Source organism: Dinoponera quadriceps, unplaced genomic scaffold (genome assembly GCF_001313825.1).
Source record: "Dinoponera quadriceps isolate SergipeBrazil2010 unplaced genomic scaffold, ASM131382v1 scaffold46, whole genome shotgun sequence".
NCBI classification, from domain to species: Eukaryota; Metazoa; Arthropoda; class Insecta; order Hymenoptera; family Formicidae; genus Dinoponera; species Dinoponera quadriceps.
The window spans coordinates 856,628-874,505 of NW_014554488.1; the positions used below are offsets into that span (position 1 = coordinate 856,628).

Sequence of the window (17,878 nt, forward strand, 5' to 3'; positions counted from 1 at the left end):
GCAAAAGCGACCATGGAAATTATCTCCAACTTAGGTTGGGAAATTCTCCCTCATGCGGTATATTCTCCAGACCTCGTCCCTTCAGACTATCACCTTTTCCGGTTGCTACAGCATCGCCTAGCCGATTCGCACTTTTGATCTTCCGAGGAAGTCCGAAAAAGGCATCGATGGCTTTATTCGGTCAAAACCACCATCTTTTTTCCGAGATGATATTCGCAAGTTGCCTGAGAGATAGCGGAAATGCGTAGAAAGTGAGGGAGATTACTTTGAAGAGTAGGTAATTATTTGTTTTTTTATAAATAAATATCCAATTTAAGTCAAAAAGGGCGAGAATTAATTTATACACCTAATAATATGTGTTATACTTCCTTTGAATAAAATCGTATTATTTGTATAAATAACAAATGTATTCTTGAAACTAACATAATTATTATTACGCTAATTTATAATAAAAATTATGTGATAAGTATTCAATATAGTAATAATAATTATTATTATTATACCTATATATACGATATATATCGTAAATAGAACAAAAAATATATTTATTTTATTTATTTGCTTTATAATTTAATAAAAAATAAAAGAATCATAATCCTAATGTTAGTATGAACTAAAGTTATAATGATTTAATTTGAGAAATGATTATATAGTTATGAAAATAGCATTATAATATAGATGCTTCTAATGAACATAAAATTACACCCTTCTCTTCCCCTTCTCTTCCCCTTCTCTTCCCCAAGGAAGATGCTAATCGTAATAGTTAATTTACAAAATGAATCCCGAGATTACTACTGATAACTCTTTTGGGAAAGACCCGAGATTGGAACGAATAATCGACGGCTGAAAAAGAAGTCTCGACATTTGACGAATGTAACATTCTTCCTAATTGCGCGATCCGCAGTGACTATAGTGTAGCGACAATTTCTGCTTTATGCAACCATCGAACGTTTGACATATCGACGGTACCAGCGTGCATGACGTGATCCGTATCCGATGGATTTATCAGCCGTTACAGCTCTACGCTCTATGTCTCTACGAGATGACAGATTTTCGGAGCCAAATCGTTCATTTGATTTACCTGTGACTGTGTTGGAGTGGTATTCGTAAACTCTATTTTTTTTTTACAATTCTATTTACCTTCACCATTACGCGAAAATAATTTAAATATTATTTATTTAAATGCACACGATTCTGACACAACAATCAATTAAGAAAATAAATTATTTAAATTGAATGTACAGTTATATTAAAATATAATAATATTGAACGCATGAAGAATGATTATTTTCTGTGATTTTTATGTGATTTTTAAAAGTGTTACAGCAAAATATTCAAAAACATTTTAAATATGTTTCAAAAATACATTTTTTCTGGTTTTTCTATGAATTTTATACATTTAGATTGTTAGAGCAAAATATGTAAAATATCTATATTATTTCGAAAATACTTTTTTTCTGGAATTCCCCCTGTTTCATTCCATTTCCTAATCGAGTTCCAATCGAAGATCGAGTTCCAGTGCAACGAAAGCTTGCAGTCTTGATTTTATCAGTGATATTTTGCTGCAGACAAAATGTCTTCTCCAGAATGCGGGTCACAATGTTGTTCACACTGAAAGAAGTGTATCGTGAATGTAATTTCTATAGAGAGTCAAGATCGATGCGTCGATATGGCGGATCTTTTATTCGTTTTATTTTCTTCTCAGGTACCACCTCCGAGTCAAAAAGGTCACGACGAAATCCTAATAATTAATAAAATTAATAATTAATAAGTATGCCAAACCGTTTCGCCTACTTGCAAACTTTCGCGAAACACGATGCATCGATTTTGAATTTAACTACGCGAAATATCCGCAACCGACGCGATGCGATGCTGATAAGAGCAGCATCGCCAAGGCTCGTGCAATTTTTATGGCTTCTGGTATAGCGAGTATCTCCGAGAGAGAGAGAGAGAGAGAGAGAGAGAGAACTTTAAACTTATTTTTCTCGCAAGTGTTTGAGAGATGCGTTGAGTCACCTCACTATTAATTAATGAGAAAGTAGTACTATAATATGTATCAACTTCGTCGAAATCGGAAAGGACAAACTCGGAAAGGACACACACACGGACACACACACTCTCCCTTTCTCTCTCTCTCTCTCTCTCTCTCTCTCTTTTTCTTTCTCTCTCACTCTCTTTCTCTTCCTCTAACATTATCAAATAGTATAGCGTAAAACGATAATAACGGACGTTTGTACGCGGCCACGTATACGTGTGTGATGGCAATTATCACTTTTTTTTATTTCAAAAACTCCTTACATCGACTTTACATTCGCGGTCGCTCCTGCGTAGTGTTATATTCTTTTTATCGTGTAATAACATACCGTCTGCTTTCGTCGAAATAATTCCTTCAAATAGATATTTTTAAAATGAAATATCGCGTTAATTGCCATATATTTTCGGACTAACGACGATGAAAATAGCTGCATCAGGAAGCTGGGAAAGAATGTAAGAAAGGGACAGAAAAAGCGACCGCTTTATGGTCGTGCAGCGACCTAAAATCGTCTCATTAATCACCGGGCGAACTTATAATTATGCGAATGTCGTATTCGCGACTTGCCAGGAAGAAGTTCTTCAAGCGTTTTGCACCCGACGTAATTCCGATTTACACATCTAATTTACACGTCTCGTTCGTGTAATTTCAATTTATACGGTCTGCGACACCGCGACGATTGCGCAATCGAATTCGTGGCGGTATCGCGGACTTACTTAAAATCATTGCTTCGAAGAACGATAATAGTACGTTGCCGCAAGTATGAGCGGTTATCATCGGCTGGACTTTAAATTGCAGTTTCGAGCAAACAGTAATGTGACACGCGAAGATTAGGGATGCGGCGCCGGCCGCCTCCGCGTTCTACGTTTAATACATGCATTATTACTTAATGGATTGCACAAGAGAGTGGGGGTCGCAATATTGCGCCGCGGTTTCGCTATTAATCTGATTAAAATGGCTTCCATATCGATATATACATTATTAGGACTAATTAATTGCTATTGCGACTTCGATAATTATTCTAAATATATAATTGTAATTAATTAATGTTATTGACGGACTATACAACCTGCTTGCATTCGCCGTTGCGTACATATACGGCCGGTCGTTCAACCTGTCTGAAAAGGAAGGTCCTTTGAATGTGTTTTATTTCGTATTTTGAGCACCTGCTAGACTGTAGCAACGAGAAGGCCGCAATTACGAGGCCGAAGAGACCCTTAGGCACGTGTGTATACAGGTTAAGTGGTTTCTATCTCATTACTATATAGACTACATTCCCCGTGCCATAAGTAGAGATGTTGAGTACACAGACGCAGGTCCACGAGGACCTTCGTACGTACACCTTAGCAGCCGTTTTAAGGACATTCCATAATGCGTCGTAAACGCTCCGTCGCCTCAGTCGCGAAGGATGACAATTATTAATTACAAAGTACGATTTTGGGTTGCAATAAAGTGTTCTGGTCGCTAGCTGCTGTCGCCAAGGAGTTGGGCAACCTTCCATTAGCAAACGCGACTGTCTATTGCGACCGAAAATGCATTTTATAACTAATAGTTTTGCCATCCTTCGCGACTGGCGACAGGGCATTATAGAATGCCTTTAATCCGGAAATAGTCACCTGAGGTCATTTGAGATTCCACCGGTCAGAAAATGAAACTCACGTCGCATTGGGTTTTTTTCTTACTCATCGGGAACCAATACTTACCTTTGGACATTTAGACACCTAACCTATGCAACAAGAATTGGCTGTGACTCGTCTTAGTCATAATGTAAGCCTGTAAAAATTCATTAGGATACAAAACGATTCCATTAACATGAACATTTATTATAAATAAAATGAATATTTTACATTTTTATATAATATTAAATATAAAAAATACATGTTCTTAAAAATTTATAATTTTTTGCTTAAAAATATTTTTCATGTCATACATTTATATAATATAATAATGAAATATCAAAATATATTTACAATCCTGAATCAATAGTAAAACTCTGTGATAAGTTGTTTCTGTTAATAATTTAAAAATAAGTTTTGAACAAAGTTTTGCAAAATAAAAAGTTGTCTCGGAATTTAGTCAGAATTATGGGGTTTTAGTGATAGAAGGTTATTTCAAATCATCCTGTATAACTTTCACACTCATAAATGGATATTACAATAGAAGCCCGAAATTAGTTGCTTTGCAAAGTAGCTTATATTTTGGTTAATTTAGTAGGTTAAACAATATGATAATTTTGATGATGAATCGTTTATAGATTATATCTATTTTTTTCTTACGAACGAAATCACAAGCAAGCAAATTATAAGCGCGTTTTAATATTATCGTTTAAGTGCGTATGGTAGCGATATATTAGTGCGTATAATTTGTCATTTGCCAAAAATTGCGTCAAGAATTATTTCCTTCTGTTAACATGGACAATCCGCGCGCATTATATGTCGTTACTTGTCGTGAACTCAATTACCTGTCGGTGTGATTTATGTCGTGGATATTTTTTCGTTTGGTGTGGTGAACATACGTTGCTTCCCGTATTATGGTACTCAGTTCTAAATTCACGAATTTCAGGTGTGCGACCTATCATGCTGTTCTTCAAATGTTTCGCTCCCGTAAGTACATGTCGTGTGGGAGTGATACGCTGAGAGCACACAGCACGCAATTGTACTTATATAGCTATGTTGCACATAATCGTGAAATAGATCGTTCATGAATAAAGAGAGAGATAGAGAGAGAGAAAGAAAGAGAGAGAGAGAGAGAGAGATAAATGAAACGCACAATCGCAAACTGATGTTCCTTTGCCAAGATACGATTGAGTGCACATATATATTTTCAAGATTCATTGTTACGTTTCGTGTGATTTTACATCATTGATGTGTTGGAATTTATCAAAAATACACCTTACGTTAACTAATAATCTGTATGGAAATTAACTACAAGAATATGAAAAAATTACCGAAATATTATTGAAAAACAATAATTTTTCAATAGTATATACTAATAATTTTTTCGTGTTCTTGTAGATTTGTTTTTGTACGAAGAGACTATTTTCGTGAGGATGATATATTATTGTTGTCATCGTCACTAGTGCCTACTTTTTCTCGATGAAATGACGAGACGAGCCAAATAAGCAAATTTCGAATTAATTTCATAGAAATGACAGAAACTTAGCTTATTGCAGCTCGCTAAGGCCGAGCCAAGTCTGATGCTATTTAATTAGAGATTCGCAATAGTATGGAATGCTATTATCGTGTATCTATGTCAGTTTGCAACTTTACCTGTAGTTACGAGAATTGTCAGAAATGTACAAACATTGTGGCTATATTTGCGGTTCCGTTTAACGAATTAATTCCTATGACACAGTTGGGCCGCGTGCGTCCGTACGCGCGTATGTTGTGTGTATTCCCATGTCTACGACATTCAATGTGGATTAAATACTTCTTGCATAGTCTACGATAAGAAAAAAATATTTACATAATCTGCAAAAGTTAATAAACATTTATAAAAAAAAAGTTTTATCTTAATTCTTTCAATAGTTTTTCCTAACAAACAATTTTTGAAAACAGGCATTTTTTCGACCTAATAAGGTAGAATACCTATTTAAGTACTAAAATAAATGTCAATTGTATGATAATATCGCGTGATAAATAAATAAACCATCACGAACGGAAGAACAATTCAAATCAATTTGGACTATAAAGGGGTTGAAAAAATATCAAATAAACTTGATATGACGTTCCGATTTACCTTCTCTCTCCGTATTACTTTCAGTATTTCACTCCTTTACTTCTCAGGAGGGAGTGGAAGTATAAAGGGTAGAATTTATTCGCACATATATATCTTAACGTAACGTTCTGTTTGTCTTTGGGATTGCGGGAGAAAGTTCCGCTTACACCATACAATTATACATTCTGCATGTGATGTGCCTGTTAAAACTCATCGGTATTTTCTCTACATACATAGTTCTCTCTCTCTCTTTCTCTCTCTCTCTCTCTCTCTCGCCCGGCGGCCTGCTCCGTCTATTTTTCCGGCCTCGCTCTCGCCTCCCTCATCTTTCACTCCGCATTCGTTGCTTTTCCCATCCCGTCGTCTGTGGAGAAACGATTGACGTATCGATTCCAGTAGGGTGGTGCAGTCTGGCCTTCGCCACCGTGTCTGCGCGTTCCAAAAATCCTGGCGTCGTCTGTCCTGCCGTTTCTACCGTCCACCATCCTCGACTACCCTCTTTTGCACCCATGATCTCCAGCGCGTCTTCCTCCTGTTCCTTCTCCTCCTCATCTTCGTCGTTGTTCTCCTCTCCTTCGTGCTCTGCCTGTCTCAAAATCAATGGGGGACGCGAGTGCTCTCAGTCGAGCGCGTGAGTATGTATCCACGGCGACGAAGGCACGCAGTGAGCAGAGTCGAGGAAGAGTCGGCAGGACTTAGTCGCAGGTTTTCGACTGCCGTGCTAATCGATCTCGCCCCTTTAATTTATCCGATAACCGCTAAATTCGGTCGAGCTCGCCGAAGGACGAAACTGTACGTCGAGTTACTATCGATCGCAACGCTTGCTGGTAAATTCGGCGTCTCGCATCGTATCGGTCGCAGACACGTGGCGGTGGCGACGACAGCGGCGGGCGTAAAACGCGTCGCAACACATTGTCGTCGCCGATTCGAATGTTCGGATGCTTCGGATGATAGGCACTGAGAATAGTTTTCTACGCGTATTTTTATGCGTCGTACATATATGTCGTATGAGATAAAACCAAAAAATTCGCCTCGACACGAATTTTCCCTACCCATTTGCTGACCATTTTCTCTCAATGTACAGCACGTTGCATCAACATCCTGCTCATTATGACGGGTTGCCTGTCTGGAGGCATATGTGAGAGAGAGAGAGAGAGAGAGAGAGAGTGAACGCACGCGATCAGCCCAAGTTCACGCGGCGTGTGACTCTTCTTAATGGCTATGTTGACGCAACACCCTGTACATATTGCTTTATTATGAAAAGAAACGAGAACATATCGCGCTTCGGTTCATTGAATTCGGTCGTTCGAGGTGACGGCAATTTGAACTTTCAGATGTGAATTCAGACGTTTGCTTCTTTATCTCTTTTCGAGTCTGTCAACACAGCCGGCGAACCACGCGGGCGAGATATCAACACGACACGATAAATTATATATTGGGCGTGTAAGATGCCGTTGTCTTGCCGCCCATGTCAAAGTTCTCGCAAACGAGAGTAGAGCCTTACCCTCCTTTTAAACTCGATTCCGCAATTTCTGCGACGTCTTCCAGACTCAGCCAGTGTGACGATATGCGTGCACGCGGGGAAAAGGATGGAAAGATCATGAGGAGGAGAAGGAGAGAAGAAGGTGGTAGAGAGGAAATGATGATGTTGCGTGAGTGTTTGCGCGCGCTCTCACGTGCGTGCGTACGTACCCGCTGCGTGTCCGTATGTATATGCGATCATTTTACGTCACGGAAAACGATGAATTGCGTCGACACGTGTCGGCGTTATTCCGCCCTGCGTATGCAAACTACTCGTCCCGGCTAGTATACACGTAATAGCCACGGTTATCTGGAGGTTACTCCAACAATGGCATCTTATTATGAGATGAATTACGTCGCATAATCGCCGCAATTCTTCTAGCCCTTTCCCTTCACCGAGTTTTCCCCGAGAAGGAAACTGCTCTTGCTGTTTCGCTCTCTTTTTCATTCTCACTTTTTCCTTCTCTCTCTCTCTTTCACGATGCTACACTTAATCTTGTACGGGCTGCTGCCTTTCAGCGCGAAATTGCCCGCAACATCGGTTTTAATCCTCGACGCACTACGGGTCACGGTGAACGAGTGAGCGAACGAACGAGCGAGCGAGCGAGCGGGTGGGCGCGCACCCGCTGCGCTCGTAACTTAATCCATTGCAGTGTATTCGAAAAGGAAAAACGGCAGATTGAATGACAAATGACGCTTGTATCTCGTTTAAGTTGCCCCTTCGTTAAATGCCCAGCTTTTAACGAAGGTTCAGATCCCGCGCATTGCGGCTAATCGGAATTAATAACGCTCGTGATGTCGACGAGCGTGTTCGATTTTTCACGTGACGAATGTATTATACAACATGCACGCATTCGCGTTTTTTTTCCTTCGTTGCTCCTTCTTGAATTTCTTCCACGAGACTAGATTTACCTAGAAAAGACGGAAAATATTCAAGAATACATATATAAATCGATATTCAAGAATATTTTGCGTAATTAACAATATAAATGAAATGAAACGCAATGAATGAAAGGTCAGACTATTTTGCAAAAATTAAAATGAATCAACACGTTTGCGCTATTTAAGTGAAAATTCTCGTCACAGACCATTTTGTATTTTGTTTCTATTTTTTTATGTAATTGTGTGAAACATTTAGTTTGATAATGTAGATGTAGACGAACATTTTCGCTATTACGTATACGTGATGCTGATTTCTCATGAAATGCTGGTAACAAACACGTTAGTTAAATATTAATTTCTACAATGAATATTTAACACGCAAGAAAATGTATAAATCAAATGTATATATATATATATATATATATATATATATATATATATATCTTTTCAAATAAATTTATTCAAATGAGACAGCTATTTTGCAAAATACATTTATTACGTTTTCATTCACGTAGTCCCCTTTATCCGTGTATCCTTGCGGAATTATATGTCCTTTGAATTCAGCGAAAGATCACAGATCGCTTAAAGCGGAATTAAGAGTCTCTCGGCTGACAAATTTTCGTTTCTTCATAACTGATATAGCTCGGGTGTAGGGGAAAAAAATGTCATTTATCCATTCATGGGACGTCTTCCGAGATCGAGGACGTTGGATGTCGCCGTGTATCATTTATCATGACTGAATGCCACCACCATAGGCTATCTCACGGAATGATAACTGATCGATAGACCGACTATATGCGCACACAAACGCGAAGACTTATTTTTATGTCGCGCGTCGTCTCAATGCTATTATCAGCACCAGATAAAAATTACATTAATGATAAACCGTCGGCCATCGAAATGGTAATCGACATTATGTCGAGGCCGATTTCGCGTAAAATATGGCGAGCGGAGAGAATACATTTAGAGTCAAATCTGTTTGCCATCGGCACGTTTCGTAGATAATTACGTGTCAGATAATTAAGTCTCGCCAGCCGGCCAGCTGGCTGGTTCGACGTACTCGGCTCGATTTATCGGATTCGACGTCCATTATAGACTTTCTTTGCATGCAGATTGCCGCAGCGTTTCCACAAATTTCCGCGTTCGGACAAGTAGATAACGTAAATTCAATTTAAGAGGGTTACCGAAAGATATTGAATTAAAACTGTTAGAAGGAGACGGGAACGCGAATTAATGTCGTCCGCTTTTCTTCTATCTCGCCTCGGCCCCTCTCCTCTCTCTCTCTCTCTCTCTCTGTCTCCCTCTTTCTTTCTATCTATCTATCTCTCTATCTATCTCTATGTTTGGAGGCACTCGTGCAACATCATTTATCGAACGTTTCATTGCGGTCGATTTACCTACAGCGAGAATGAAAGGGAGGTGAAGCTCAATCCTTCCATTTATTACATGTCTCAATTATCCAATATTCGAATTCTCGAACCTACCTAGTCCTATGAGATACGTCACGTTTCCCCCGGATATATCGCATGCACTAATAATTGCGAATGTCTCGATTCTGTGTCGTTCTAACCGTTTAGCCTCAAATAGTCGTTCGATACTCGAGCTGAAATAACATTCGCACGCGACCGTCGTATAAAACAAATGAGGATTACGAATGGAGGTAACGAGGTACGCGCCGATTTCAATAATATTGTTCGTATGGATAAACATTAGTATGAACAAAGGGAGAAAATGTAATTTTCAAGTATTTTGGAGTAAATCGAAATTAGACACAATCCCGAACGACATACGGGCAAGTTTAGCGGAACGTTTCACCAAAAATCGCGTGGCTCAACGGTAGCATAGGAAGAACAAAGGTCTAAAAGATGTCATAAAGAAGTCTAAAAGACGTTCTATTTTTTGTTTAGATTTTTCAGACATATTTAAAAGATATTCTAGAAATTTATTCCACTTGTATCTGACTTATAAGTTATGTAAAATCACTATTTCGAGTCTCGATAAGTGAACTTTTTTCAAGTCAAATGCCTATTTTTTACATAAAATAATTGTATATCATGTAGGTTTATATATTTGTCTATTTATGTTCAATAAAAAACCTGCAAATTAAAATAAATTATTCATGTTCGATAAAGTAAAATAAGTTCGAAAAACAACCATAGACGGAACATAATGAGCACAAATAGTGCCATGTAACAAGTATTTATTAAAATATTCATAAATAAATGATTCAGATGGAATAATTATTCTATTAGTATATCATTTGATCGCGATCGAAACACCTCATTATAATCCAAAATAGCATTTTATTAGTAATCACCATCCTTCGCGACTAACGACGGAGTATCGTAGAATGCTTTTATGGCTCTAGTATACAGGACGCGGCAATGTTTGCCGCGATGAAAATTCGTGCGGTAACTAATTAACGTGTTGTTTTTCCTCAATAATGTTTTTACATTAGTGTTACAATAGTGTTATTTGCGACTAGGCATGTAAACGTAGAGTCGTTAAAGCTCACGCGTGTAAATTCCTCGAGTAAATCGAAGATAATTTTCGTCCGACGAGAACCATACAATACGCCTTCCAAAAGAAAACGATATTGTTCGTTGTTGTTTCTCGGTATTCAACGTCAGATATCTCGCGCAGTGCAAATTCCGTCGAGTCATAACATCGACTTGAAGATATAAAAACGTAGAATAATTTGTTTGCTTTACGGCTCGTTTGTCATTGCGAGAAATGTTCTGAAACGAAGTACGGTCATTCCAGCGAACTTTACAATTGCTCCGCTCCGTGCCATCTGCCGTGACAGTTGGTAAATGCAATTACAGGTGGATCGGGGAGAAAAGGAGGAGGGACAGGGAGAGGGTGGTCTGGCGCCGTCCTCAGCAGGTTGCAGCGGTGCTTCCGGTTCGAGGATGGGCCCCGGGCCCGATTCCGGCAGCAGCGCTCCCTCTTCGGTACCCCAGTCGTTGGCTACCTCAAGGGACGACGAGGACGACGAAGACGAGGAGAGCAGCGGAAGGCGGTCCAATGGTCACGGAGGATCGAGGTTAGTGATTTTCGACGTCGATTGCCCGTTTTGTCTAACAATCTCGATTTTAGCATCAGCGCTTTATTACAGCACATGCGACAAAATGATAGATCGAGGAAATGATTCTGGACTCTTTATATATATATATTAGACCTACATATATATAGATTTGACCTATAACCTTTGAAGAGAAATAGAGGACTTTAAAATTAAATATATTTTTTTTTAATACTGTTTTCCTCTATGGTGTTTTTTTTAATAATATGTGATATAAAATAATAATTTTGTCACTTCAACAATAAACAAATATAAATGGGAATTTAATCTTGAACAAAAAATGGGACAAATATTTAAAAGTAATTAAATCTTTTTAAGCGCTCAAAAATTTCTCCATTAACTTCAACACATAGTTGATATCATTCAAGCATTAATTGTTTCACACGCTCCAAGACTACAGATTGCAATATTTTGAATTTGATCTGCTGTAGCAGTTATCCGAGCTAACAATTCTACTTCTGATTCAACGGGAGTTTCATGAATAAGATTTAATGAGATAATTTCACATGTCCCTACAAGAAAAAGTCTTACGAAAATAAATCCGATGATCAGGGAGGCCATTTTTTTATTAAGACATGAAATATCTTATAAAATATTCACTTATCGAGATAACATCATCTTAACATGTTTGTACATAGAATAACAGGTGGAATTGATCGCTGTAGCAAATATAGTAAAACCTTAAAAAAAATTTATTGCATTTTGCAAATTCGATATATCAATGTGTAATGATTAGTATCAGTAATCGATTTTTCTCATATTATTATGTAAAAAAAATATTAAGATGATATTATCGAAAAGTGGATATTTTATGAGATATTTCATATGTTTGATAATGAAAAGTGTAAGAATAAAAAGTAAAATATCTCGAAAAGTAAAAAAGTAATCACTTTTCGATGATTTTATTCTAGCATATTTATTAAAGGAAAAGCGGTAAAAAAAATAGGATAAATGTAAGAAATTGCAAATGCTTGTAACGTAGTAAATAATACAGAACTGGTTAAAAAACAAAAATGTAGCTTAAAGTCTATGATTTTGAGAAAATTTTAATGCGAATTGAGTGGGATATTTAATTTTCCTAGTTTAATAATGACAGATGATAGAGTGAGGATCTGCGAAATTGATAAATAAAAAATTCACATTACGGAGTTTCTCAGAATGAATCAGTTAATGTAGCTCAATATCATGAAAATTCAAAGACTATCCTTCAAAATGCGCTTTTGTGGAATTCGATATAATAATTTTTCGCTGAATTATGTCAATCTGAAAAAAAAATAATTTTTATACGAAATAATGATGATTTGTGATTTAAAATACTGCCATTATCAGTTTGAACCATTGTAATTCTGACCAAAGTGTATCGTACTGATTGTTCGAAATCACACGCGCGTGTATGTATGTGTGGACATCTTACAAGACAGAAATACAATTGTTCGAACTGATTAACAGCGGCATTACTTTTTATGACATTAAGTTACGTCAACTGATTCGCTCCGTGTAATTCCGGAAAGTGGACTTTCTATTTATCAGTTATCTATTTTGCAGGTCTTTCCCCGCTATTGGAAAAAATTAAACATCTCACTTGGCATTAAAAGTTTCTTAAAATACAAACTTCAAGTTACATTTTGTTTTTTAACCAGCTCCGTAATTATTTTCTGCGTTACAAGTATTCAAAGTTTCTTAAATTCTCTCTATTTTTCTATTGTACCGCTTTTTTTGTTGATCGAGTATATTTATCTCAACTTCGTTTCAAATTAAAATTTATTATTTGAGTAGAGCGAAATGAACGTATAAAAACCGTAATTTTGTTTGATAAATAGTAAATTTATGAAGAGCTTTTTTTTGATGTATCACTACAAACATGATATTTAGCGAACGAACTTCTTTAAGGATATCGTTATAACCCGTTGGACCCACTGCCTGCCGTCCGATCAACGCGGTTAAGTAACGGTTCGACTGCGGTTGGGGATGGGTGAACATTTCGCTGCCTCGAGATCGAAGCATACGAGGTGTTGAAACAGCGGTTTCGCGGTTTCGGACAGTCAGGGAAATTGCTTAAATTAAAAAAATGGCACCGCATCCGGGGAACTGATTGTACTGAAATGGACTTGAGAAAAATAGATTTTTTCAAACATTTTCTATGAAACAATTGTTATTGTTTTAATGATACGGTATTATCATTGAAGCCGAAGAGAATACGTCTTTCGTTTGAAATTTTTCATTCAAAATGAAGATATATATTCTCGAAAAGTTTAACAATCGTACTTATCGATCGAAACACTCTCTATTTCTTTGGAGCGCCCCAGTAATCAAATTTGTTTGAATGCAATAAAATTGATGAAATCCAAAGAAATCTTTTTCCCTGAGTTGTTGCCTGGTCGCTTTATTGGTAAGCGCATGAGTTCGAAGACGACACAGACCGTGCGTTTAAATACTTATAAAACAATTTGCGCACACTTTTTCATATTTTTTACTGGAAACCACATACACATTAGAGAAACAAGTGCAAATCATACGCGGACGGGTACACCGTGCTGAGTCCGTGTCCAAAATCGCGCGTCTGCCAGCAAAGTAAATTAACGATCCGTCGTACCAACTTGTATGTTAATGCAACATCATGCAAACTCAAATTCTAATTCAAATTAGTCTCCCCGGATTCTTCAAAGGGAGGAGAATCGATTTTCGGTTACGTGCGTTTCGAATCCTTAACACTTTGCGATCCATCGACGGCATGGTGCCATCGCGCTCGTTTCGACGTTGCGGTTCGTTGACGGCACTGTGCCGTCTGACAACATTGGTTTTATTAATAAATCGAAACATATGCGGTTTTAAGCAATTGATAACATGCGAAAGAGATGAATAGCGATTCGTAGCTATGTCAAAACAAGTGACGATCGCTCCAAGTGTTAGGATTGTTCTTTCGGAACTGGTATTTCGATTTTAGTCGATCGACAGATCTTAGCCGTGTAAACACTATTGTGAGCTGAGGAAAAGCAAAAAATGTTATCTAACACAGATTTTTCTTCAAATAAAGAAATTCAAGATGTAGAAGGTAAATACGCCTCTTATAATCAGTCATTGATTTATCAATCGTACACGTATTCTCTAACTGTATTTGTTTATTTATCTATTGGTTGGTTTCGTATTATGCTGTATTTTATATTATTTTGTTTCATATTATATGGTCGTAGATGATGAATTACCGGTATTTCGTCGACGTGTCGTGAGACGAATCTCGTCAGAATCATCAGACGAAGAGAATATTAATTTATATCCGCGGAGAAAAAACAATGTGCTAGCACATGTAAACGAGAAGAGAAGTATGTTTTCCATTCTTTTATTAACCCTCTTGATATCATTTATGCGTTTAAAAAATCGATTATATCTATGTTTGACTTTTCTCCAGCTCAAAATAGACCATGATTTTGATGGTCACAGAAAGTAAATCTTTCACAGAAAAGTTAACTTTTATGGTGTTTAATAATAGAGAAAACAATGAACTTCACGATAAAAGTTTTTTTGAACACGCTAAGTTCAATAGTTTTTTAGGTATCAACATTTGCATAAGAAGAAAATCAACCAAATTAAACGCGGCTATTTTCGTATTATGCCTTCGAGAAGTTCGAACACATTAGTCAAGCGTCTTTGGGCGGACCGCAAAGTGTTAAATTAACGATACCTAATTAGATAGCTACGTATGTAGGACGTGCGCATAGATCTTGCTTCGTATTACGCATAGCTGGCTTATCGGGCGTGTGTTCATCATAATATTCTACGTCAAATTTGAATTCCCCGTCACGCGTAATTGGACGCGGCGTAACTAATTTTGAAATCTAGAGTGTTCATATCAACAACAAAGTCCACCGCATTTCGTCAGCCGTTCTTGCTTCGTGCGCTTTGTCCGTCTGTGATTTCGAGCGAGTTTCCCCGCTTTTCTTTTCTTCTATCAACGACTTCTCGTGCTGCATGTACAGAGATGTCTCGTTTCGCGACCGAAGCATATATATAATCATCCGAGTCCCACTTTTATTTATTCAGTCCAGATCCAATCTCTCACTTTCCCGAATTTCTGCACGCAGATTTCCCTTTCCCCGGCTTCACAAAACATCCGTTTCTTCCCTTATGCGACCCTCATCCAACGAACGATGGAAAAACAAGCAATTCCGCCGTAGCAGTGTCTCGTGCAATATATTCCGTCGTAATTTCGTAAACACAGAATGCACTCGGCCAAACTGCGGCGTACATCAACCTTACATCTCGGCAATTAACGTCGCGATGCTCCAAAACTTTATTTATTGAACGGCGAAACCTTTTTTTCGCGAGAACGGTGTTAAAATACACTTAGTGTCGTGTCACGTCAGCTGGCCGGCCGGTTGTAGACGCAAATTTTCAATGTGAATGGCTCGTTTTTCACGATGTGATATGGAGATGGACAGACGGACACGGAGAGGAGAGGATGAAGGATTGTTTGATTGATTTTATGCGAGAGGATGCGAGATCGACTTGGAGAGAAAGAGAGAGAGAGAGAGAGAGAGAGACAACCCGTGTGGGTTCTGTGGTTCTTCTTCGCAGGTCATCAGAGATCTACTGCCGGCGTCGCGCTTCCTCGAATCAAGGACGATCTTTCTGGACGAAGGAAACCGCCGATTCGAAATTTGTCGCTACCTCCACCACTACGGAATCATTGGAGAGCTACGGCCCCGATTCAGAAATACCAGCCGCAGCCCGGAGGCCCCGTAGCACGAGGGGCTCGCAAAAGTGGAGTAACGTACGCGCGGTCATGGCATTATATTCCTCTCTGCGCAAAATTAAGAGGTATTCCCGCCATTAATCGATATGGACGGTAACCTCTGGCACTATCATTCGCATATACACCCGTACATACCGGTACATACACCAGCCCTCCCCCCTTTTTAAAACAGAGAGAATGGTGCTGGAAACGCGGTGTCTTCATGAAGTATTCAACCTTCTAATTAATCGCGGCATGCTTTTCGCGGAACTGAGCTTTTGAAGGCGTTATTTGGAATGAGAGCAATAATTAAAAAATTGCTGCGCTATTTTCCCTTTTCTATTGATTTTGATGATAATGATATTTCAAATTTATCAATTTTAATTACGTCACATTTCGAATCTCCAAAAGTCACTACTTGCAAAACTTGAAAAGACACCGCTAAAAATATCAACTTACTTCCTCGGTTGTTAACTTTGGCACAATCTTAAGAGAAAAAAAGAAACCTCTCGAGGCAAAAGAGAAATTCCGAAAATCTCGGCGATATTGAAAGTATCGGGAAGTCTCATTACATCTATCTGCATCTTGTTAATTATTTATCTCGCGCGCGCGCGCTATACATTTTCCTCGTGTCGGGTTTTCGGTATTCTGCCGAATTTTAACCCTTTTAATGCCGAACGACGATATATCGTCGCGTATCTGAGGGCGTCTTACTATTCGCATTGCGAGAAAGCTCTATCTCAAAATAAATTTATAAAACGTTATAAACGGTCTAATTTCATTGCAAAAGAATTTAAAAAATTGTTTTTGGGTTTAACTTTTTATTATATTTTATGCTGGTTGGTGCCGAGGCTCTGTATACGCTGGAGCGGATAAGGTAGAAACTCGACACGGGACAGTTTCGTTCTCAAGTCCGATATTAGTTATTTTGTTAAAAATGATTGAAAATGTAACACTTATACTTCATACTACGTGATCTACATAAAACTGTGATCAAACGATGATTATTCTTATGTGCAAATATTGTTTGTAGAAGAGAAACTTGTTTCCATGTTTTTCATCATGTTTTATATTCATGTTATTCGTGTGATTTTCAACAAATATTGAAATACAATTGGCATTACTTTATTCTTTCTTCATTTCGTAATATGCTGCTTTTTGAATTTCGTAAATATCACTTTTAGTTTGGTTTTTATGAGCTTTTTCCCAAATCTTAGCAAATTCGTCAAATTGGCTCGGTATTCTTCGCATAGGTACTTTTGCTCGGCACTAAAAGGGTTAAAAGTGTTTCACGAATTTCCGGCAACGAGCGTGTGAATTGTTTACACGTCTGTGGACGCGCGTGCGCGTGTGCATATAAGGCAAATCCGATTGCATGCATTGTTCTCATCATTACCCACACGATACAACGATGTAAAACGAGGAAACGTTAAATTTACGAATGCACTTCCAATATAGACGAAGCTATGCCAGCTATATTAAATTCGATGCTGGTATCGTGGATTTACATTTGCGAAGTAGTCGTCTTTTTACTCGCTCTATAGGGTTCCCGAAAAAATACTTATGTTACGTCGAGTGATATTTTCAACCGATTTCAACCTCACAGACGATCTCCTAATTCTAAATGAAGATATCCCGAGATAATTCAACAACGTCGTAACAATGCGGGATACGAGAATCAGACAGAAGTCTCGAGTGCGGATGATCTGATCATTTTACTTCATGAACGTCGCGTCGTATTTCAACGTAATACCGTATCGATTACTCCACTCGCTTGCTCACTGCAACTCTATCCTGCCACTTTCTACTTATCTCTATCTACTACTCACTTATTACGTCCAAACTGTCATTGTACGATTCATAATTGTGTCTCGTATTAGACGATACGGCTAATGGGCGGATAGACTATATC

The 17,878-nt window shown here is 38.1% G+C and overlaps 1 protein-coding gene across 1 annotated transcript in view; it reads left to right on the plus strand.

Moving 5' to 3' along the window:
* LOC106751571 overlaps window positions 1-17,878 on the plus strand; it is a 71,508-nt gene that overhangs the window by 10,711 nt on the left and 42,919 nt on the right. The window contains exon 2 of the mRNA XM_014632493.1: window positions 10,978-11,198. Coding sequence (XP_014487979.1) covers window positions 10,978-11,198 — 221 coding nt within the window. The remainder of the gene's footprint in view (window positions 1-10,977; window positions 11,199-17,878) is intronic.